This window comes from Cariama cristata, unplaced genomic scaffold, assembly GCF_000690535.1.
Source record: "Cariama cristata isolate BGI_N322 unplaced genomic scaffold, ASM69053v1 scaffold8076, whole genome shotgun sequence".
Classification (NCBI taxonomy): domain Eukaryota; kingdom Metazoa; phylum Chordata; class Aves; order Cariamiformes; family Cariamidae; genus Cariama; species Cariama cristata.
The window spans coordinates 35,393-57,798 of record NW_009620327.1 but is presented as its reverse complement, the minus strand read 5'-3'; the positions used below and the strand labels follow the sequence as shown (position 1 = coordinate 57,798).

General features: G+C 40.8%; 1 protein-coding gene across 1 annotated transcript in view; it reads left to right on the top strand.

Moving 5' to 3' along the window:
- DOT1L (DOT1-like histone H3K79 methyltransferase) overlaps positions 1 to 22,406 on the top strand; it is a 61,540-nt gene that overhangs the window by 23,147 nt on the left and 15,987 nt on the right. Inside the window, exons 8-16 of the mRNA XM_009701580.1 lie at positions 1,713 to 1,775; positions 10,054 to 10,109; positions 12,664 to 12,743; positions 14,136 to 14,204; positions 17,167 to 17,273; positions 18,298 to 18,339; positions 19,687 to 19,794; positions 20,514 to 20,748; positions 21,194 to 21,307. Of these exons, the coding sequence (XP_009699882.1) occupies positions 1,713 to 1,775; positions 10,054 to 10,109; positions 12,664 to 12,743; positions 14,136 to 14,204; positions 17,167 to 17,273; positions 18,298 to 18,339; positions 19,687 to 19,794; positions 20,514 to 20,748; positions 21,194 to 21,307 (874 nt within the window). The remainder of the gene's footprint in view (positions 1 to 1,712; positions 1,776 to 10,053; positions 10,110 to 12,663; positions 12,744 to 14,135; positions 14,205 to 17,166; positions 17,274 to 18,297; positions 18,340 to 19,686; positions 19,795 to 20,513; positions 20,749 to 21,193; positions 21,308 to 22,406) is intronic.

Sequence of the window (22,406 nt, the reverse complement as noted above, 5' to 3'; positions counted from 1 at the left end):
AATTTCCAACTGGAGCGCTCTTTGAAATCCCTTTGCGTGAGCATTCTGGTTTCATTAGGGAGTCACTTGCAAGGCCTGGACTGCCATCTGTGTTCAACAGTAAGCTTAAAGATCAGCGTTAAAGAGGGAAGGTTAAATTCTCACTTTCACTAATACCCCTTCATGCATTGTGCAAACACAAGGCTTTAGTGAAAATGTTTAGCAAACAAAAAAATTACCCACAAATTGAGTATTGGAAGTATTAACTCATGGGGTACCTTCAGTTTCAGAAGTAACCAGTATTTCATAAGATTACTGGATGAACAAAATATACTGCATTATTCTTCTGATTACAGACAGTGTCCTGTCAGATTTAGCAACTAAACAGCTGCTGCAGCATCAGAATGTGTGAAGCTGCCTGTGTACAGCTGATCTGCCTTGTGCTGTGTCTAATGGACCAGTTTTCCTCCCCTTCTCTAACAAACATTTGTGGAAGGGATTGGATTAAGTTTCTAGTTAAGATTGGCTGTGGCAACACATCTCTGGTTACTGTGATAATTTATGCAGATGACTTTGAAAAGCTTCAGCTAAAGAGGAGGAATGTTATGGGTTTTTTAATGAAGTTGTCTTAAAAAAAGAAGAATAAAAATTGAAAATATAAGTTCATTCAGCATATGAAAATAGTGAAGATTTTTATGAGTTGTCCTACTGAGCTTTGGGGTGCTTCTGAAACATAAACAGATCTGTCACATGCTGTTTCACTGACTTGCTGATGGAGGTTTCTACCATCTCCAAGTTGTCATTGAAGCCAGAATTCCTGCTATGCTTCTCTGCCTTATCTCCTTTCCCTGCAACCTCCAAATTTGGGCCCTTCATTTGTGGAGTCAAGTCCTAAAGATGGGGAGGTTTTTCTGTTTTCCAAGACACTTGAGTTTCATTTTCAAATGTGTGGTATAGGTATAGCTGGACCCTCAGTGCCACTCTGAAGTAATGATCTGTGCTGCATATTGTCAATTTATGTAGATGGGGACAAGATTTTGTAAATGTGGAGGTGCGTATTTGTAAGGCCCCGAGCTATCTTGATGTATGGGAGTTTTGGTTCTTTTCTCCTATATTTGGGCAATGGAAAACTAAGCCAGCTACCTGGTTGGGTAGCAGCAGCCTTCCATCCTCTGCAGCCCTAGTCTGTTTAGATGTAGTTTGAAGCATTCTTCCCGGTTGCTCCAGCAAGCGTGATGCTCCTTCTGTTTGCTGTTAGAATGCTTTGCATGCCGCTTTCTGCTTTTTCATTCACCCTAACAGACCTATCTTTATCCCGTTTGTTCCTTTTCTATCTGGGCTTTGACTGGGCTGCATTCAGTGCCTCCTACTTGCTGTGGGATTATGTACCACAATGCAGTAGCTACTCAAGGTTGCATCATTTTTAGTGTTAAGCAGTGTCAACTCAGATTGCCTTCCTTATAACATGGAACTTTGATGAAAAGGGGGGAAGAGAAGAAGATGCCAGCTTTGACTTGGCCCTGATGAAGCATTATTTTTTTTAAGGAAACTAAACTACAGTAGCTGTCTGTCTGCCTATCCTTTGAGTGTTAATGGCAAAAAAACCCAACCCAACCAAACAAAAAGTCTTGGGGGTCAATGAACACTGTTAGAGCTGCATCTCCTTTTACTGTGATGTAACTGGTAACACAAGATGTCCTAATAGGTGGTTTTGTTTTTCCTTCCTCTTCTAGACGATGGACAGAGAGTTCAGAAAGTGGATGAAATGGTATGGGAAAAAACATGCAGAATACACAGTGAGTGAAATTCAGCTGAAAAACTTTGTGATCCATGCTGATGTACAGAATTTGCAAAGTCCTCTTCAGCCTTTCACCAGCCGAGCAGCAGTATGAGTCATACCTGCTTCCTGGCTTTTATCTTGATCCCAAGGATGGTGTTCTCCAAGACATCCTCCCAGGCCCCTCTCTTTGTCTTGCTTGACAAGTGGAATGGTGTTATTGAGAGCACTTTCAGGTCTTTTCAGAAGCTCTTGGGAGATTTATTCTTCTAAAATGTTGTCACTTTAAATGGGGCTGCCATGTGTCTTCTGTTTGTATTAAATCTCCTTTTCCTTGCCCCCACTCCATGGTGTGGGGGTTCTGCTGGGTAGACTATTGAAAATGGCAGCTTCTCCTTGGGTTTCTGAAATCTCCTGCTGGAAACAAAAACTGAAGCTTTGGGTCTGCAGGCAGGTGAAGGTGTGGTCACCTGGGGCAGGTGGTGGAGGGGATGGGATGACAGAGGTTTCAATGTTGGGGAGCGTTGTGTTGAAGCTCTGGATGAATGCCAGCACTGTGAGATTAGAGCAGAAAACTCCAGGACCAATTAACAGGATAGATGGTTTCTATTTGGAGGTAAGAGCTGGGTTGTGGGCTCAGGAAGGATGGTGGGTGGTTAGTTCTGATTTGGAAGGGATGGGAATTAGATGCTCTGAGGGTGGAGCTAGAGCAGGAGGAGTAAATGGGTCATCACAGGGCATCCCTCTATTTGGGGCTAGGGACACATATTGAAATAGCTTTCCCCTTCCTCCGAATGTTACTTAATCATTGTCGATGTGTTTTCCACTCTGTAATGATAGTGTGAAGCATGTGCAGAGTCATACGCTGTCTTGTGTCATTTCTTCCCCTTTTCCTTTTCTCCTCTTCTTACATGTCATTAAGAAAATCTGCTCCCTAGTTAATCGCCTTCTAGTGAGGAAATGTATGTAATCATAGTACAATAGGAATCCAGTGGGGATTTTGAAAATGCATGTATTTATGCTTCTCCTACCACTTTCGTATGGTCAAGGAAGAGGCTGGATGGATCAGGGCTGTTCCCTAATAGTCCAGAGAAGTTGGATCACTCTTCCCTGCTCTGAAGTTGCAGCTAGCAATGTGCATTGCAGTTGAAGTGTGAACAAGTGTTTGGGGAACTACTTCTTAATTTTCCTTTTGTAGAGAGCCATTATCGCTATGTTACTGGGATGGTTTGAACCACAAGGCTTTAGGCATTCCAGCAGTGTGGAATCAAATGGCAGGTCATAGATGGCCAGCCTTTATTTCCCAATGTTCTGTGTCTGCTGGGATCCCTGGTACTCTTTAGAGGGCTTATCTTGTAATGAAGGATGCTACAACTCCCCCTTCGGGAAGCAGGCTGGAGAAGGTGATAGTGCCGCCTGCCTCTGTGCACTTTCTTCCTGAAATGCCTTTACAGTATAACGTGATTTTCTTCAGAGGGATGCTGGGCCTGCTGTGGGACTAGTTTGTAGCAGGATTGATATCAGGCTGCTAACTCTTTCCTGCTGTGGAAACACTGTGAATGCTTTACTTTTCATGAAGTGGCCATATGGCATTTTTCCATTGTGTCACCCAGCTGGCATTACATGAAAGGAATTGTTACTGAAGATACTCTGCTTATGAGCTGTGTAATTTAAAGAATAGGATAGGAACTTGGACTAAAATATTGAAAGCATATTGATTGCCGTAGGCAGCGAGCATTTCCATATTGTGCATTCCAAGTGACAGAGTCTGGTACTATATTGAAACAAAACTACTTATTTTTTTCTAGGTTCTTTGGCTTTTATAACTCTGTTTTCTGAAAAGTGTTTAGAGTAAAATTTCTCTTGAGTATGCAGTCTGCTTTTCTGGGAAGAGTTGAACACTTGCAGCACTTCTTGTCTTAAGGAAAGTTGGTTTCCTATCACCTCGTTGCAGTGGTGCTTCAAGACAGATTTTGGTCTTTTATATGTAGACACACAGGGCAGATTTTATTTAGTTTTTATTGCTTTATCAAACATCCTAGGCTTACATTTGCCTTTTTTTTTTTTTTTCCCAAACAGTATATTTTCTTTAGTAACTCCTTAGACAGCATCTTTTATAGGTGACTATCATTAAACAGAGAGCAAACTTGTCTCATAGCGCAGCTAGAAGACACTGGAAGGCTTGGAATTAAAAGCCTGGTATCTTTATGTTTCCGGAAAACAACTTTGTCCCTGCAGAATGCTTAGCGGGGTCCCAAAATTCAAAACGTTGGAGACAAAATAAGCACAGATTGAAATAGTATGTCATCAGCAGAGCTTAACTTGTGAATTCCACTCTAATGTTTTAGGCAGTCATATGAAAAAGAAATATTTTGAGAAGAATAAAGTGTTGGAGGAGGGTAGCTTGGCAGAAGTTCAGTGGGAAGAATTCTCAGATCCCACCTGCAGCTTTGTCTGAATAAAGTGGATGGTGGTTTTGACTTCATGCATGTAACAGCTGCCTTGCTGTAAAGTAAAAATTATGGTACATAAAGCAGCAATAAATCCTGGAGTTAGGGTTGCAGGGTTTTTTTGGTTTGGTTTTGGTTTGGGTGTGGTGGTGTTTTTTAAACAGACAAGAACCTAGTACAATTACAGGTTTCCAATACAAATGGATTTTTTGTTTCTCACTGAAAAGTGATCTGTTGCTTGTCTTCATGCTAGCTAAAAGACAAGACTTGTTTTGGTGAGGCAACAGTTGATGGCCCTTACCAGCTCTGCAACCATCAGATTCATTTCCTCACCTTCCCCACTGGCATATTCTTGTTACTGCTGGAAGTTCTGAGCTTGGGCACATGAATTCTGATGAGCAAGGTCCCGTGACAACATTTAAAATAAACCCTCATTGTCCAAGTATATTTCCATTCTATTTTATCCACCATCAGAAAAACATCTCTCTTGAGAAACAGTTCCACGTCAAATACGCAGAGTCACATATATGCAGATCTTTTCGGTAAAACATTGTTGCATAGTTACTTTCAGATGATAATTTCATGTTAAACTTCTCCAGTAACTTGTGGTAAAGTGTCCTGAGGTGTGTTGGGTACCTAAGGCTTCTGCAGAGCTTCAGCTGCTGGTAATGGGTCATGGCTGCAGCTTTAGAGGGGGAAAATCCATTTGGGGCATGAGAGGAGTGGGAGAAGGGTTGCTCGTGATAGGTTGCCTTGTAAGTCTCCTGATCTCCAGCTATTGAAGGTAATCGTATCTCATAATCCTGTTAAATGAACTGAGTTTCATTTTAAATGACGAGCTGTTCAATCTCATGATTCTAATTGGGGAAAAAAAACCCCAAACAAGAGAGTAACACTTCCTGGTAAGAATTGTTCTTAGTTTTTATATTCAACTGATATTTTTCAACTTGCTATAAATGATTACATCCTTATGCTATGGTTGTATGGTTGTTGATGTCCAATTCCTGATCAGTTAGGGATAGTCGTATTCTTTGCTAGTCTTTTCTGCATTCAGAGGGAATGCATTATACTTCTAGGGTTTTTTTTTTTTCATCATCGTCATCAGCTGCTTCAGCTTTTTGGACTAGAATGTCCCACTTCCAACACATCTCACTTTGTTTCATCTCATTTTATCTTCTCGGTTTTCTTCCTATGGAACTGAGAAGTTTCCAAGATTAGCCTTACCCCATTCGTTTCAAGAAGACTGTTGTCTGAAGGAAACAAGGGACTTTTCTAAGGTCGTTAGGCCTAGATAATTAGAGAGTCTTTCTTGGGGAATTTCTGCACGTGTGCAGTCATCAAATTAAAAAGTGGTGTTGCGATTAAGAGGCAGATGGGTTTTCATAGTTTCTAACTGTAAATATCCTCGTGTGGCCTCAAAATCAGAGCCATCTCCAGGTATCTAGGGCACAATGCTGAGATTGTCATGTAGCAGAAAGTGCTTAAGTTTTCTTCCTGGGGTACCTTTGAAGAAAGTTCTCCGTGTGTGCTCAGTGCCTACCACCTGTTGTACCCTTCTACTAGGGGAAGGTATTCTTCCAGTCATAGGTTAGAGGAGGTCTCTGCAAGCAAAGCTGGTGGTAGCTGCAGTCACACGTTGGACTTCTGCTAAAGACAAGGATTGTTTTTGTTTTTGTTTACTCAGGGATGTTATAACAGAATACCTTCCCCTGTTCCATAAAAGCTTGTTTTAGGAGTAGATGGAAATCATCTACAAGTCTCCAAAATAAGTGCAGGAAAACACAGGTCAGCATTGCTAAAGGCTGGGATTTTGGCTGGGTGGACATCTGACACACATGCCGTCTGCTCAGAGGAAACCCCAGTAGCTTCTAACTGGTGAAGATGTTCTGTGGTTCAGCCCTGTGGCTTAGAGGTCATTTTTGCTGTGCATAAATCAGTGAAAGCCTGGCATCTGTAAGCTTGCAGGCTTGTCTCTGAGTTTAGGGTGCCCTGTCTGGCTTGTTTTCCTGGAAATCCCTGTTCTGAGCAAAAGCAGAGTGATTTGTGTAGGAGTTTCATTGTCTCTTGTTGCCTGATACCAGCTGCTGGTTTGTGGGGATAACTGACATTACCTGTACTTAAAAACTTCCATTGCTTAACAGTACGCTGCAGCTGAGGAAAGGGCAAGATGTCTGTTTGTCCCAGATATTTTTGAATGCCCTATTTCAGCGGGAAGCTTGATGTTTTGGTATTTGAAAAGCCCTCCAAACGTCCCCTGTGGCTTTGAAATGATGCCACATTTTGGAGGTTTGGATTCATGCCTCCAGTTATTTTTGAAAAGAACAGGAACCTAAAAATAACCGTGTGTACTTTTCCAGGCAGAAATGACTGGTTTTTGTGAGCCAAGTGTTTGCTTGGAGGCTGCTGGAATGAGGCATTCTGCCTGTGAATTTATGGCTTTGTGTAGCCGGTCAAACAGAGCGTTACCAGAGAGACTCCCAGCCCAGCGCTGGGGCGAGAACGAAGCCCTCCTCCGCAGCAGAGGGGCTTGACCTTCATAAACTCTTCCTCTGCTACGTGATGAATGTGCACCCGCTGGAGTTTACCTCTTGTTGCTTCCCCGGGGCAAACCTGCTGGTTTTCTTCAAGTTACAGGAAGAGTTACAGGAATCAGATGCTGTTGAGCGTATTTCTGCAGTCTCTGCAGGGCAAACTTATCTGTTAGAAAAACCTGAATAAAAACCTGTTTTGGCTTCTAAATTTAGAAACAATGCAGGCTGGCAGCTCTCTGAAGCGGATTTCACTGAGCTAATTATCCTTTTAGGTAAAGCATGTCTCCTGCATTGTCTAATCAGATGAAAATATCTGCATTACAGATGGTCCCTTCCATTCATTATTCACTAAGGAGATTAAGAGAGAGGAGGAACACAATGCGGGTAGGGACATTGGTGGGATGAGATTGAGTGCATCCGCATCCCCATAGCTGTCACCACTGCTTTGCACGAGCATGCCACCTTCTCCCTCTGCGACCATAATGGACCATGTTCTTCTGCTGGGTTAGCTACTGCAGCCCTCGACCTGGAGTTTGTTAGCTGGAATTTCCTTACCAGTTCTTGTTTCACTCTCAAAAGTCATTGTAAACCACTGAGTTGACTGGGATTTTTGGGGGATTTTGTTGGATTCCCTGTGTCAGTTGATGGGGAAGGCTCTACTTTTCTCCTTTTAGGCCATCATTTATTGATCACTGCTCCCCAAGTACAGTAGGTGGAGAAACTTGGTCGTCAGGAGTAGTCAATCAGATAGCTCTTGTTCTCTGTTTTGAATGTACCAGACCACTGATCCAGGATTCACTGTCTTGCTTCCAGAGGGGAAAAAATAACCAATTTTCTCCCAACCACAGTTGACCATCTGGTTATTTCTGTACTCCAGTATTTTTCCTGGTGAGATTTTTTTCCCTCAGCTATTGGCTAAGTATGAGCTAGGGTAGCATTACAATACAAAAATAGATGGGTTTAAGCAAGGCTGTGGTTCATTTGAATTGGAACATGGTTGTATCTTGCAAAAGTAGACGGGGGAAAAAGTGTTCAGCCTCAATGTCTTATATCAGGTTAAAGCATGGAGATTTTGGTTATAATTGCACTCTCTTCCTAACCACATAAGCAGGGCAACCATTTGGTGTGACTGGATCCAAATAAAGTACACCAGCCACTTAACTTAGATTTCAAGACTTTTATACGAAGCTTAGTATTTCAAAATAGTTTCATGTTACGCTGGTTCTTTGTTCTCTTGCTAGACTATGGCTTTATAATCATGCTTCCTTATTTTTCAAATGTTTTTTTTTTCTCCTGTTAGTGTATGAAAACCTCATGTAGACATTAGAAACTGTGTGGTGTGGAGGACTGCAATATAGAAGTTGACTTGCAAAAATTTTTGTGAAATAAATGTAGTTGCCTTACATGTGGGTTTTCTTCTGCTGTGTCTTGGTTACTCAGCCATGAAACTATTTTACTACAAGAACAGATAAGACTTTGAGACAAAATTATCTGTTAAAAATAATCTAGAGATGATGATCTCCATTCACAAATAGGGCATATAGAGCTCCAGAAAAAATGTTTCCCTATCTGAGGCAAGAAGAACTTGCTACTCTTCAGAACTGTTCTGATGTTACATGGAGTTTCTGCTTTAGGTTTTGAAAATGCCTAGTAGTATGTTGTTAGGTTGGATCTCTTGTGAGTTCAGTCTCCAGCATATGCTTGTGTTTTCACTATAGCAGGGATATCAAAACATGCATCCCCCTCCCAGCAGGTGTGAGAATAAAGGTAGTAATTCTGTATTAAAATCTTATTTCAGTGTAGCAGTTGGGCAGAACAGATAATTCTGACTAACTTTAGTTATTCTAACCTGCTGTTTTCAGCATCTTTAGTTTCTAACACTTAAGACTCTCTGCAAAGTTCTTGATCTCTTGCCCGAGAACCCTTGATGTTTGCTTTTCTCAGCCCTCTTGCACAGTGTGTAGCAGCAGGGCGTTTGGACTTCTTTTTTCGATGGTTTGTTTGTTTTTGTTTTGTTTGGTTTTTGTTCGTTTTTTGTTTTTTCCCCTCCTTTCCTCCCAAGAAGCAGACCCGCTCCTGTTGGCAACTGTGGCTTTGTCCTTCACAAGAGCCCAGACAGGTTTACCTCCGTTTGTCAGCCCTTCTGTGGCTCTGAGTGGCGTCAGGCTGCCCCGCTGGGAAGAGAAAGCTACAGTGGAAGACACCAGGCTCTGGTGCTTCACTGAGACAGGTGTCCTGGCTTAGCTAGCGAGGTTTGGAAGTAGCTTGAGTGTGTCTGCATTGCAGTGCAGGCACTTCTGTTTGAGTTGTCACTAAACGAGAGTAAGTGCTGGCATGTGAAATGCTTACTTCTTTCCATACAAAGGAATATATGCAGAAAAAAAGATGCTAGGCCGTCACTGTTGTTGCTTTGATGTTCCGGAAGTTCTGATATAAGCCATCATCTTGCCCCTTCAAAGTGTGTCATCATCATTAATTATATAGTTACATATTGTCTTTTCTCTCCTCCTCTTATCTTCCTACCGCAACTCTCCTTTTGCCTTACTTGGGGCACAGCAAAACAGCATGGCCCATAGAGTCTCATTTCAAAAGCACGACTGAGAAAACATTAATCTGAGGGAAAACTATGTAGTTGCAGGTATTAACTTGGGACTTGATGTAGTTTCATCAGAAAGGTACTATATAAGTTACTGAAGTCCTAACTCTAATTATTTTCAAATAAGGCCTTTATGTTACTTGATTTCCAACTTGAAAGTGTTAGAAGCACTCAAGATTTATATTTAGTACCACAGAAAAATCAGATGCTTGTCTGTCCATTGCAATGAGAGCTTGAATTACGAGCCAGTGTTTCCAGCAAGCGCAGTGCTGAATCTCTTTGCTCCGGTTCCCTCTCTGCTAAGAGGGGCTGACGGAACCACAAGGGTCAGCAGGGACTTGAGGAGGCATTTGCTGATCGTTTCTGGTACGGGTGCTGTACGGCATTGCTGGCTTCTCCATGGAGCACAGTCTTCATAGGGCATAGGTGGTACCCAGAGACCCTTCCCTGTTCATGCAGTGGCAGGAGAGCAGCTGACGGTGGGAGCAGAGAGGGAGGCACCTCCGGGACCCGAGGAATGGGCAGAGCCAGGTGCTGAGCTCTGGGTGCTCAGTCTCCTCTGTATGTCCTAAAGACTTCATGTGGCCTTGTTTGCAGTAGTACCACTGAGTTGGTACAGCATGTTCGGCCTTCTCCAAAGGAAAAGGGATACGGAGCAGAAAGGAACAATGTTAACTCTTGTGTGTGTGTGGTTTTTTGTGTTCTTTGTCTTTTTTTAAGCTGGAAAGAGGTGACTTCCTCTCAGAAGAATGGAGAGAGAGAATTGCAAACACAAGGTACAGTACAGCAATTGAATGCTGTTTTATGAACTGAATATTTGGGAGTTTGTATAATGGAAATTGGGAGGCTGGCCAACTTTTTATATAGAATTTCCATAGCAAATAGCAAAAGTCTATCTGCCAACTGTTATACTGGCCCCTTTAGATCCTGTTTTCTGACTAGAAAATGGGTTTAAATGCGTGTCCCATGATACTACATACAAGGGTGTATCCAAGATAAATTCTGATTATACAGAGAAGTATCAACCTCTGTTTTGCATATCCTTGTAGTTCATGTCAGTGATTCTGGCAAAACACTAGTTAGCTTGGCTATCGGTGCATACAGCTAGGCTCACTTCCCATTTAAAAAAAGGCAAAAGACCCAAGTGAGTCTGTTCCAACCTAAATTGGGAATTCATTTAAGCTGATTGTCTTGAAGATTTATTTCTGTGAAGATCTGTACAGAGGGTTAGACTCCTTTTTGATGTCAGCAAAAAGGGAGTAAATTTATTAAAAGCAATAAAATATTCTTCTGTATTTCTAAAGACTTTGCATTCTTTCAGCCTTATGGACAGAAAAAAAAAAATCTCTATTTTTATATGGCCTTCTGGGCCACCCTGTTATGTGGGGGAATGGAAGACAGTTGTCAAAGAGGGCTCTCTGAAAGTCTTCAGTGTTGTGGCAATTTATGGATTACTTCCAAGACACTGTTTTAAGAGTACTGCCTCAAGAAGGCGTCTGCCAGGCTGATGACTTTTGCATTATTATGTATCTCGGTTAAACTTCTGGAGGTGCCTTTTAATTTGTGGACAGACTTGTCCCAGCCTTGCAGCATAGTGGGGTTTTGCTTTGTTGCTTTCTATTCCAAAAGCCCACTCCTCTGCTGTCTGTGCAACTTTCCTTGGAACAAATCTAAATTTTTTTTTTTTTTAAATTTTTAGCTGAAATACATCTAAATGCATGCAGAAATGCTGATAGATGTTTATTTTGTATGGTATGCAGCTAATTGTATGCCTACTGATCCACAGCCACCTTGCTCTCTGGTATAGAAATTCAAAAAGAAGTAGATTTTTGCTCACAACTGTTAGGTGTTTGTGTTTGTTCTGAGTGTGCCAGCAGTTCAACGTCTGCTCTCTCTAATGAGACTGCAGATTGTCTGATGAATTCCTGTTGGAGCCATCCAATCTTAGAGAGTTAAGCTGAAGTGTCATTCTTCCCGTGAGCATGGATGGGTGGCCAGGCTCTGAAGGGAAGGATGCATTTGGGCCAGGACACAGTTCTACGTGATGGAGTGCTGACATATAAGCATGCTGTGCAGCACACTGTATTCCTGTTAATAAGTGGACTTGTGGCTTAGCAATACGTGCTGAAAAGAGGGCTGAAGTCAAGGTGGACTGGGGGCTCCTGTGAGTACAAAATATTGTGCCAGAGTGAACACTTGAAAAAATATATCTGGCAAGCTATGTCTTTTTCCCTTCCTTTCCTGGATGTTTTCTAGTCCCATTAATATGCTTGGCTCTTTTGCAGGGCCTCTTTTTTGGCACGTGGTGGGAAGGAGGAGGAAGAAACCCCTGCTAGCCTTACTTGCCAGCCAGGGTTTCCCAAATTTCCAAGAGCAAGGCGTAGCAAGAATAACTTTTTTCTTCTTGGTGTATAAACATTTTTTTCATTCGTGGTTTTTAATAGCTTTGGCTGCTGCTCTTAAACTCAGTGTCTTTGTTGAACATGTTTCATGTGTGGAGGCGCTAGGAGGGGAGTTTTCAAACAGACCTCTTGCAAAGAAATCAGTTCTTTATGTTGAAACAATATGCCAGAATGGCTTTCACAGTTTTTGGGTGCAGGGTACTCAATGGCTTCCAAGAGATGTTGAGGACTCTTGTTGCAAGCTGGTAGGAAATGGGCGCCAGGGACAATTAAACCAGGCCCAGGGTCTTAAACATAAAGGGGTATTTATTTTTTAATGTGAAATGTTCTGTTTCTTTCCCAAACATTTTTATCATTTGTGTGACTCTACCTCTGTGCAGGTTTCTTTGCTTCCATATGCCTGGGGTTTTTTTCAGGAACAGAACCCCCTTATTGGATTTCCCAGCCCAGAAAGAAAGATGCAACTCCTCTGTTGTGGGTTAGGGTGAAGTGCTGGGTTTAGGACAGGGAAAATGTGCTCAGACGCATCAACTATCTTTTTGAATTACAGCAGGATTTAGACCTGGAAGAGAAAATATATTTTGATATTTTGCTGTAATATTTTAAATGCACGTGAAGAAGTAGTGGGATGAAATGCGTGTCTGTTGTGTTGGAGTATTGCATTTCATGTGTGGATTAACTGCTCTAAGTGTGTTGGTAGTTACTGTGTTGATGTTTGATCTCACCATGGCAGAGAGGTGAAAACATTTTACACATTGTTTTTTATGTTGAAACTTATGGTGCAAAACTAGCTGTATGCTGAGAGGAACTGTCAGAGCAGAACAAGGCTATAAGCGAGAGTGGCTTGTGGTTGTGGGGGGCAGTTGTGTGTGTACACTTGGGTGTCATTTACCTGTCCCTGTTCATTAACTGGACCATTATCTTGCAGTGTTATTTTTGTGAATAATTTTGCCTTTGGTCCTGAGGTGGATCACCAACTGAAGGAGCGATTTGCAAACATGAAGGAAGGTAACAAATCAAACTTAAAACCTTTTTCCGTTGATTTCCTGCTTACTGTGGGAGCTGGTGGTCGTAAGGGCTTAGTTACAGCCATCAGAAGCCAGGTTGGTGGGTTTAATTCTGTGCCTTGCAGGCAAACATCTGCACGGCAATGGTTATTTCTTGGGCTTTTTACTTCCCGTCTTAATGTCTGCTCTGACCTAGCTGAGTAATTGGCAGTAGCTCTGTGTGTGAAGACTCTCAGCAGAGCTCCGTTGGGGTGAGAGGAGCTGCTGGTCCTTCCCTACGCAATGGCCAAGACTGCAAAGCTTCCTGACTGCATAGGCATGGCTTTGTATATCCAGTTTCTGTAATTGCATATTGACTTCAGTTACTGGATTCTCCTATTTAAAGTTGTCACATTTAGTGCTGGGTATTAACTAATAAGTATTAAAATGGGGACACTGTCACTGGATGTCTTGTGTGCTTCTCGAGAAGTCGCGTTGCAGACACTGGTGACCTGAGATGCCCAGTAACCCCTCTGTGGCCCTTATGTTGCCCAAGGTGTCTTTTTTCTTTCCTCTTAACCACTTGGATAACTAACAATTTTATTTGGCTATGGCAGAAATGACAAAAATATGTATTTCTGAAAAGAAAAACGTATGGCATGAACAAAGAAGCTGTGGCTTCCCATAGTACAGCTCTGTGCTGAAGTAAATAATGTGGCTTATGGGCTCTGTTGCAAACCATAAACCCCCCAAACTTAAGCTGTCGTCTTTAATTTTAGTGGCTGGGCGGCAGGTTTTGTTTTTTCTAAAATTGTTTGTAGTGCTGATTTTTTTTTTTTTTTTTTCTTTTAAAAACTTTTGTTTAGTGGTGGCTTGAGAGAAGTGGCAAAGTGGGGAAGGTTCAAGCACTCTTTACAAAATGAAGAAACCTTAGTTCTCTTCCCAGAAGGTGCTCAGGCTCTGTGCCTTGGGCTGAATGACTGCAAATAGCTATGAAAGGGAGATTAGCATTCTTTTAAATAAAGAGGCTTTAGGGGCTTGTGTATAAAAGACACTAACTAGGAATGAGATAGCGGTGTTCCTAATTGAAATTTCTATAGATTGCCACAGCGAATTAATATGCGCTTTTTTTTTAAGAAGTGTTTTAAATTCTGTCATTTTAAACTGGTCCTTGAGGTGTCACCTCATAGCTACCTAGCAGGACTAATATAGTGTATTGACTTTCTTGGATGCTGTCAGAATGAACTTTAAGTAAAATTTTTTTTTTTTTGGGTGATGATATACAAGTGGTAGTTTTAATAGGGCTGCTCTTTAGGGCTTTGTACTGGGTTATATTTAACAAGTAGTCATTTCTAGAAGAAACAGTGGTACCTGACTTTGCCTTTTTTTTTTTTTCTTTTTTTTCTTTTTCCAGGTGGGAGAATTGTGTCCTCAAAACCTTTTGCACCTCTGAATTTTAGAATTAACAGTCGAAACTTGAGTGGTATGATTGCCCTTTTTATTGTTCATTACGATTATGGTGTATTCATTATCTGAAAATGTCTGTAGTGGGTTTCTGTTGCTCTTTAAAGAGTTGTGTAAGTAAGCAGAAAAATGCTGTTGTATTATTATAGCATACATGCCAAAGTGATATGTATTTAAAATCAAACAAACAAAAAAACCCCCACCTAACACTGGAACAGACAGACACTCTTTTTATGGGGTTCATCCTGCTGTGTTTAGATGTCTATAGTGTCAATGTTTCCCTGGCTGGACATCTTTTATAGTTGAAGAGAAATAAGGTGTTTCAAGGGTGTGATTCATTTCTTTATCTACAAAGGACTGCAGTGACTAACTTGCGTGCAAGTTCCTTATACCATAGCTGTCTAAATTTGGACAGGTAAATCCCACCAGTCATGATTTGTAAAGCTTAGAAGCTGAAATGTTCCAACTTTGAATGCCTTACCTTCTGTACTGTAAATTGATCAAACAGACCTAGCCCATAAACGCCCAGTTGCTGTGTCTGTTTTATTGCCAACAAAGTTCTGTGTTTTTTTTCTTCTCTTCTGAACTTAGTAGACTTGATATTTGCCAATGTTGTCCTTTGCAAGTATGTGAACTGCAGTTTAATGAGGTTTTGAGATTACTAACACACCATGTTGTTGGTTTTGCTTCTGACCTGTTTTCAATTTTTATTGTTGAAATTTTTCAAGCAAAAGAATGATCCAAGCTGGGTGTTGCACATTTACTGTGTCCAGTGCAAAACATTCCCTAAACTTGAAAAATACCTTATTCCCCTCCTTGTGCAAACATAGCAAGTAACTTACTGAGTTAAAAATCTCAAGCTGTGTTTTCCGTTTTTGGCCTGACACTCATGGTATACTGCTTTTCAAGAACAGTAATTTGAAGACTGTCATTAAGGCATTTCACTGAAATAGTGCCATTGTGAGTTATTTTTACAAAGCTTAAATTGTTGTGAATGTCCTGAGCATTAGACACCCAAAACTGTCCTTCTCTGTACTGTTTGATACTCTTTTCTGTGACATCTGATTGTTTGGAACCTTATTAACCATTGGGTCCTGGCTTGCCAATCCTTTGTAGACAGGTACTTGAAAATAAAAGGGGGGGAAAAAAAAAGGCGGAATGGTACTCCTGGAAATCATCAAACCTCCAGAGAGCTGAGATCAGTCTGTTGGTTTGCTAATAAGACGAAGAGCACCTAAGTAAAGCCTACTACCTCTTTTACAGCACAGTAGAACTAGATGAAATATAAGGAGGCACTTCTTAGGTTTCAATTAGGAGACCTGCCCATGTAAATACTTTTTTTTTCTTCCTTTTTTTGTCCTCTCAAGCCTTTTCTTTCCTGGCTTCTGACCATTTTGTTATCTCTCTCTTTGCTAGGTTTGGGAGATGGTAGTTATTAAAAACATGGTGGGGAGGCAAAGGGGCCAGTGTGTACTATTTTTTTCACCTAATAAAAGCTCTGATTATGACTATCAGTTGAGCCAGTTCTTTATTATGTTTCAACTTTCACCCCAGTGTGGATTCATTGGGAATGTTTTCTAGAATGCCGAAATTTTATATATCAACTGTTATTTAATGGTTAATGTGAATGTTGATGCTAAAATTATATAAAGATAGCTAATTAAGATTTGGGTGAAGGAGATTGCTTAGCATAAGAACAGATAATAGCTTCCATTAATAGGAAACTCTTCCAGGGATTCTGAGAAGAGGTCCTGAAAAGAAATTACCTTTGTATGGTACAAACAGTGAGGGCAAAAATGTGTGAATAAATTTTAGGTCTTAGTCCCATTCTGTGAGTGTACTGTATTTGGGGAATAGCAATATCAAATGAACATGCATGGGATGTGCTAGGCCTGGGCTTATTCCAGTCTTAATGGCCTAAGTGACACTTCCAGGGAAATGCCATCCACTTAGAGCTCGTGACATCAAATGTGGCCAATATCCTTCACACACGAAGAAGATGATTTCACTCTGCTGTGCTAGCTTTATGCTGCTGCCCTACAAGGTTTTTCTTAATACTTTTATTCTGCGTGGGTTTTTTTGGGCCTGAGTATGATTTAAGTTATGTGACTTGCCTGTCTGTCTAATGTTTTGATCTAAAGTATGAACAGTTAAATAACTAAAAAAAAAAATAAGTGAAAAGATACAGCTTTAAGAGGCAGGCAACGTTTTTTTTCCTCAATACCATTTTTGTCTTTAGTAGTTCCATCTGGAAAAAGAAATGGAAATGTGAAAAGAGTTGGGACAAACCAAAACAAGTATTAAAATGTGGTTAAGATAGTGGTTGAAGTTGCTGAATCCTAAACTTTGCTTTTTGACTCTTCTGGGCAATTTTCTATTAAATTAGAAGTGTGCCATAATTTCTTCTGCAGTCATGCCACTCACTCAGTGTTCAGTGGTTATGGAATTGCTTAGACACATCCCATACCTATTAATTCTAGGGAACAAAACAAATATAGGCAAGAAAGCAAATATGAAACATGTTTGTCCCCAGTCCAAATATAGTGCAGTTACAGTTTACATGGGTTGGATCTAATGATGTTCTGTTACTGGTTCTATCTAATTAAATCCTGCCTGTTACTACAGATGTGTTGTCGCTGAGTTCCTCATAAAAGTTGTCTCTGAGACACAGGAAAGTTCTGTTTGTTAAAGACTTGCCCTAGCACATAATTTTACTCTAGAATGGCTGACTCTCTGAAGAAATGAAAGGTAGATCTTCCAAATTCCTTAAGTTTTCCATAGGGTGCACGTAGCAAGAGAATAAGAAATTGCTTTTTAACCTCACTGCAGTGCTTTCTTCTAGGACATTGCTATCTGAATACAAAATTTATCTTTTTGTTTTGAATATGCCTTTATTGTTGCATGGCTAGTTTCAGCTGAGTAGAACCGAGGGGCAAACTGAGCGAGCTTTGGTTCCCTAACTTGACTTTTTCTTCTTTTAGATATTGGCACTATAATGAGAGTTGTGGAGCTATCACCACTGAAAGGATCTGTGTCATGGACCGGGAAACCAGTTTCTTACTACCTGCATACTATTGACCGAACCATAGTGAGTATGAATACAGGCTAGTAAATCTCTGGCTGCTTTACCTGCTCTGGAGGCAACATGCCAACTTCAGTTCCTTGTTCTTGGGAGTTGTTTTCATATTCATTTGCGTATTTACAGACCTGTAGCACACCTAATGGGAATGCTTGTGCTTCACCAGTTACCTGTTCGGTCCAGCTGAATGTGCAGATCACACTGCGTGGCTTAACCTTTGGCTGCTTCAGTGCAGCGTGTTACACAAACAGTATGGACAGTACTCTGGTAGTCTGTTAATTTGTTGAAGGTGCATGGATTTTTACAAGTGTAATTCCTTCTCATGCTCCAGAATATGCAACTATGCAGAATGGTGATCTTGTGCTGTAGCTTCCACACTGAGTAAAGACTCTGTGGGTATTTAATTCTTCACTTTGTTTTGTGGTGTACACACCATTTCATTCTATTGTATTGAAGCAGTAGATCTCAATTTTAGTTGAACTTTCAGTTGCTGTAGAACCAGCCAAAGCTCCATGGCAATGCTGATGCATTCACTGTGGGTTTTTTTTTTTGTTAAAGAAAACACAAACAACCCTGTAGAAATGAGAACTTTGTGGAGAAATAGTTTATTCCCACACTGAGTTTTTTTGCAATATGGTAGTAAGACTATTTTTTCTAAGTCTACTGTAGTACAGTAATGCCTTTGTTAAAGAATGTGCTAGAGTGCAGATGAATATTTTTGTGGAGTATGAGAGTGAAGTAGCTTCATTGAAAATAACCTTCTGCTGAGTGGAGATATATGACACAAAGCTGTAAATCAAGGATAGGCAGTGGTGAAGATGATAAAACCTTGCTGAGTCTTGGATTATGTCCTGCTACACAACGTGTCTGTGTCGCTAAAAGAATTAATGTAAATGGCTTTTTGATGTAGCTTATCATAAGAAAACCAGTCAGAATTTCTGCAGTTCTGCATTTGTCTTAAGCTAATATTTTGTTCTTATGTATTCATCTGTCGTGACTTTGAAAAATGACTATCTTATCTTTCCGTTTTCAGCTTGAAAACTATTTTTCTAGTCTCAAAAATCCAAAACTCAGGGTAAGTTTCAGTCATTTTCTGTAGAAAACTCAAAATAATGGAGCAGCCACTATGAGGAATTTAGTCACTTGTTAAAGATGTACAGAAGTGATAGAAAAATCAAATTTTCTTGATAAGCAGGGAACATGGGCGTGGAGCTAATTGAAGTGAAGCATCATTAATACAATCATGTTCCAGAGCTTTCTAATAAGAATTAATGGGGCAGCCTCAAGGTGTTTTTACCTTGCACTGGAGGTCTATAAAGAGCTATTAGTTCATTAAAGAACTGAAGTTAAAGAAGGAAATGATAGTTTCAATCTGTCCCAGTGTTCAGCTGCATGAAAATGAAGCTGAAGAGTGCTCCAAGATGTTACTTTTGGGACATGCTATTTGAGACATGAAATGTGTTGTCAGTTGCTGCCATCTATGCAGCATGTGGAATTAAAGTGCCAGAGGATTTTTGAGACTATGCTGGGCTGTATTAATCTGAAATAACCGATGGGGCTGGTATTCCCAGTAAGAGAATTAAGTGAGGCCCACTTAATTGAAAACGTCAAGTGAACGACTTCAGACTGACTCGCTTAGTAAGTGTTGAAAACAGACTAATGGTAGCTTTGAGACTGGGTTATTTTGGACTGCTGAATTCAAACTTGGGAGAAAAAAGACTTCTCAGAGTCAAAAGGAAAAATGCAGGGTGGCATCCGTGTACTTTTGAACTTCCTGCTTTTAATAGTGAGGCTACTTAAATCTGCGATTTATATGGTCTAGTTGATAACTTGCTGAAATTGAAAAGATGTTGGAATTGCCGTAATTCTTATGCAAATTAAACCTCACCTGGAAGGTACAAGAAAGGCTTTGAGTGAGCTCTTTGAAATTTCCTGTCCTGACTGCCTAGTAGAAAATCAAGCTTAAAAATTGCTGCTTTTGTTTTTTAGTCTCCTCTATAGACTTGGCTAAAGTTGAATTAGATGATGGTTAATGGCTTTGCCATTTGAAGTCATGTAAGATTTTTAAAGTGATGTAGCAACACATGAAATCTTGGGGATATAGGTAAAGCTATTGAAATGCTTATTGGGACTTAATCTCCTTTGCCCTGTGACTGCATGTTTAAAACCCATTGTAGTAGGTAATGCAGTGATTTGCACTTATCTTCCTTTTCCCACTGAGTGTTGCCTGAGGCAGGGTAAGTTTTGGGGTCCATCCCCCCCCCCTTGCTGGTAACAAAAGTGTTTTGTTTTTAATTAGGCATTTTATGATAAGAGCACTTACACCTAGCTCTTGTGGAAGAATAAGCTGAGAAATACAGTCCGTGTTAAAAAGTGATAAATATATAAGCAAATTATTAAGTCTTTTAAAACATTTATCCAGGAGGAACAAGAGGCAGCTAGACGTCGTCAACAAAGAGAAAATAAGAGCAACACAACTACTCCAACGAAGGTTCAAGAAAACAAGGTGAACATCCTGCATTTTCATAGAGTAAATGTGTCTTCTCTTTAGCTGTGCATGAACTCATGATCTGTATCAGGAAAAGCCTGATTCTGTGGGAAGACTGTGTTTGTTCTGAGCATGTAAATGGGTATAGCTGTTGCTGTGGACAAAAATATGATGGAGTGACTTAATAAAAGCTGTGCTTGTGAATTGCACCACTAATTCTGGGAGAAAAAAAAAAAAAAAGATATTGCAAGAAGAATAGAATAGTTGGTTGTCAACCCTTGCTTACCTTCAGCACCAGCTTGCAAAGCTTTCCCTGAGTCATAACCCATTGAATGGAGTTCAGAGTGTGCTGAGTCTCTTTTGCGAAGACTCATTTCGTTTCTCATTCCATTGCATAATACTGTTAGAAATGCAGTGACTGTTCATGTACAAAAATATAAAGTATTGAATGTATTTTGACTTTTTAATGAAATTCAGTTGAAGAATGTAGTCAGTACCGGGTGAATAATCAGCTTTTCATAGACACCAGCTGGAGATTTCCTTCTCTGTAACGAGTAAGTCCAGAATGACCACAACTCCTTGGGTGTTGGGGACAGCTCTTAGTCCAAGCACGTTTACTTCACTGGCAAGTTGTTTAACTACAATGCCTCAGTTTCCTTTCATAAAATTATTAAACGAAGTTATTAATGCTTACTTAAAAGAAATGCTGCCTATGTCAGTAGAAATGACTAAAGAGCTTTTGCCTTTTAAAAATCTCTTAGGATTCTGGTGCTGAAGAAGAAAAGGCTGCGGCAAATTCTGTTAAAAAGCCATCTCCCTCCAAAGCACGGAAGAAAAAGCTAAGTAAAAAAGGAAGGAAAATGGCGGGCAGGAAACGAGGACGTCCCAAGAAAATGAACACTGCAAATACAGAGCGCAAGACCAAGAAGAACCAAACTGCACTAGAACTTCTGCATGCTCAAACTGTTTCACAGACATCTTCATCCTCTCCTCAGGGTGAGTTCAAGGCTGGTAGTGGAAGAAGCCTCTCCCTGCCACATTAGCCTAGATATGTATCTGAGCCTCTGGATGCATGTTTGGAGGTCATTCTTCCTTTATTGCTAGGTTTAGTTTGGTTTTCTCATGACTTCTCCCTTGCCACCCTTGCAAAGCTCCCCTTGAGATGGTGGTATGCTTCTGTGAGAAAATGGTGACTGAACCTGTCTGTAGGTATTTGGCCAGAAGCTAGAGCTGAGCTGTGGCCGATAGCTTGTCTCTGCTTCTGCCGTTCTAAGGATTAATTGTACGTGTCCTTCCAGACGATTTGTCACAGTGTGTTGATCTAGCAAAGTTACTGGATCTTGCATTGTACATGACGTGCTTTCCAATGGTAAAGCTGCTGTACTTGCCAGGAACAACTGACTTTCGTAATCTGAGAGGTTATCTTTGCTTCTCTCTTTAGATGCATACAAGTCACCTCATAGTCCATATTACCAACTACCTCCTAAAGTGCAACGGCATTCATCTAACCAGCTACTGGTGACAACTACCCCACCTGCACTACAGAAGCTGCTAGGTAAGACTGTTATGTTGTCACTGTGTTTGTCATTGGAACCTCTACTTTGAAGTTTCTGAACATATGATAAATCAAAGGGCTACTAATAGACAGCCACTGTGGAAAGCTGTATATTGAACAGAAGAGGGGATGGTTTCTTCCCCATCTTCCCCTGCCTGTTCCACCTCTATTGGCATCACCACGAGGTCTCTTCTCTTGCTTGATGCTGAAGTTGATGTCTTGGTCTGCATTTGTTTTTTGACATTGTTTCAGCTCTTGTTTGGCACAAAAGGAAATAAATTTGGGTTTAGCAGGAATCCAAAATAACTTTAAATGGAAATGGCTAGTCAGAAATAACTTTATTTTAAATGAAACCATTCTCTTACTGTTAAATGATACAGTCTTGGGGAACACCACTCTGTTTTCTCTGCAAAACTTAGAGCAAAGTAAATGAGATGCTGTCTGAGTTTTTGAGGTCACAAAGGTGATGTCATTGGAAAATATGCTCTGCGTGCAAGAGGTGGTATAAGGAAAAACTTGGAGGGTGGTTTTTTGGGTCTTCTGGTTCCTCTCCCCACCCTCCCCCACCCCAGCTGTTTCTGGCCTTTGGCATTGAACATGAGCCAGTCTAGGATCTTCTGGGAATCTGATATAACGTTCCTGTCTATGTAGAGATCAAGGGCATCTGTGATGCCCTTAACTCCTGCTCTCTTGCTGTGGTGTCTTACAGTTATGACTGATCTGTTACTGTAGAGAAAGAGCGATTTAGAGGGACGTTTTGTGTCGGAGGGGGACAGGGGAGCGAGGAGAATGACACTTGTCTGGAGTAAACCTTGCTGCAAAAGTCTGTATACCATCTATTAAGTGTTTTGACTGCCTGTGATTGCAGCAGACTGGACGTAATGATGTCGTTGGCTTTATGATGAAAGGGCTCCAGCAGTGAGGACTGGGGAGAAGGAAGGTTCATTGCATAATAAGAGACTGGAGATAGGAGGACAATGAGAAGCAAGTGCTCCCTGGAGGGTAGAGTAAATGTGGGTGTAGAGCTTTTCATCCATCTGCATGGAGGTAGGAGGAGTATAGCAAGCCCTGTCTTGTGACGCTAGAAGAGTGAGTGCTC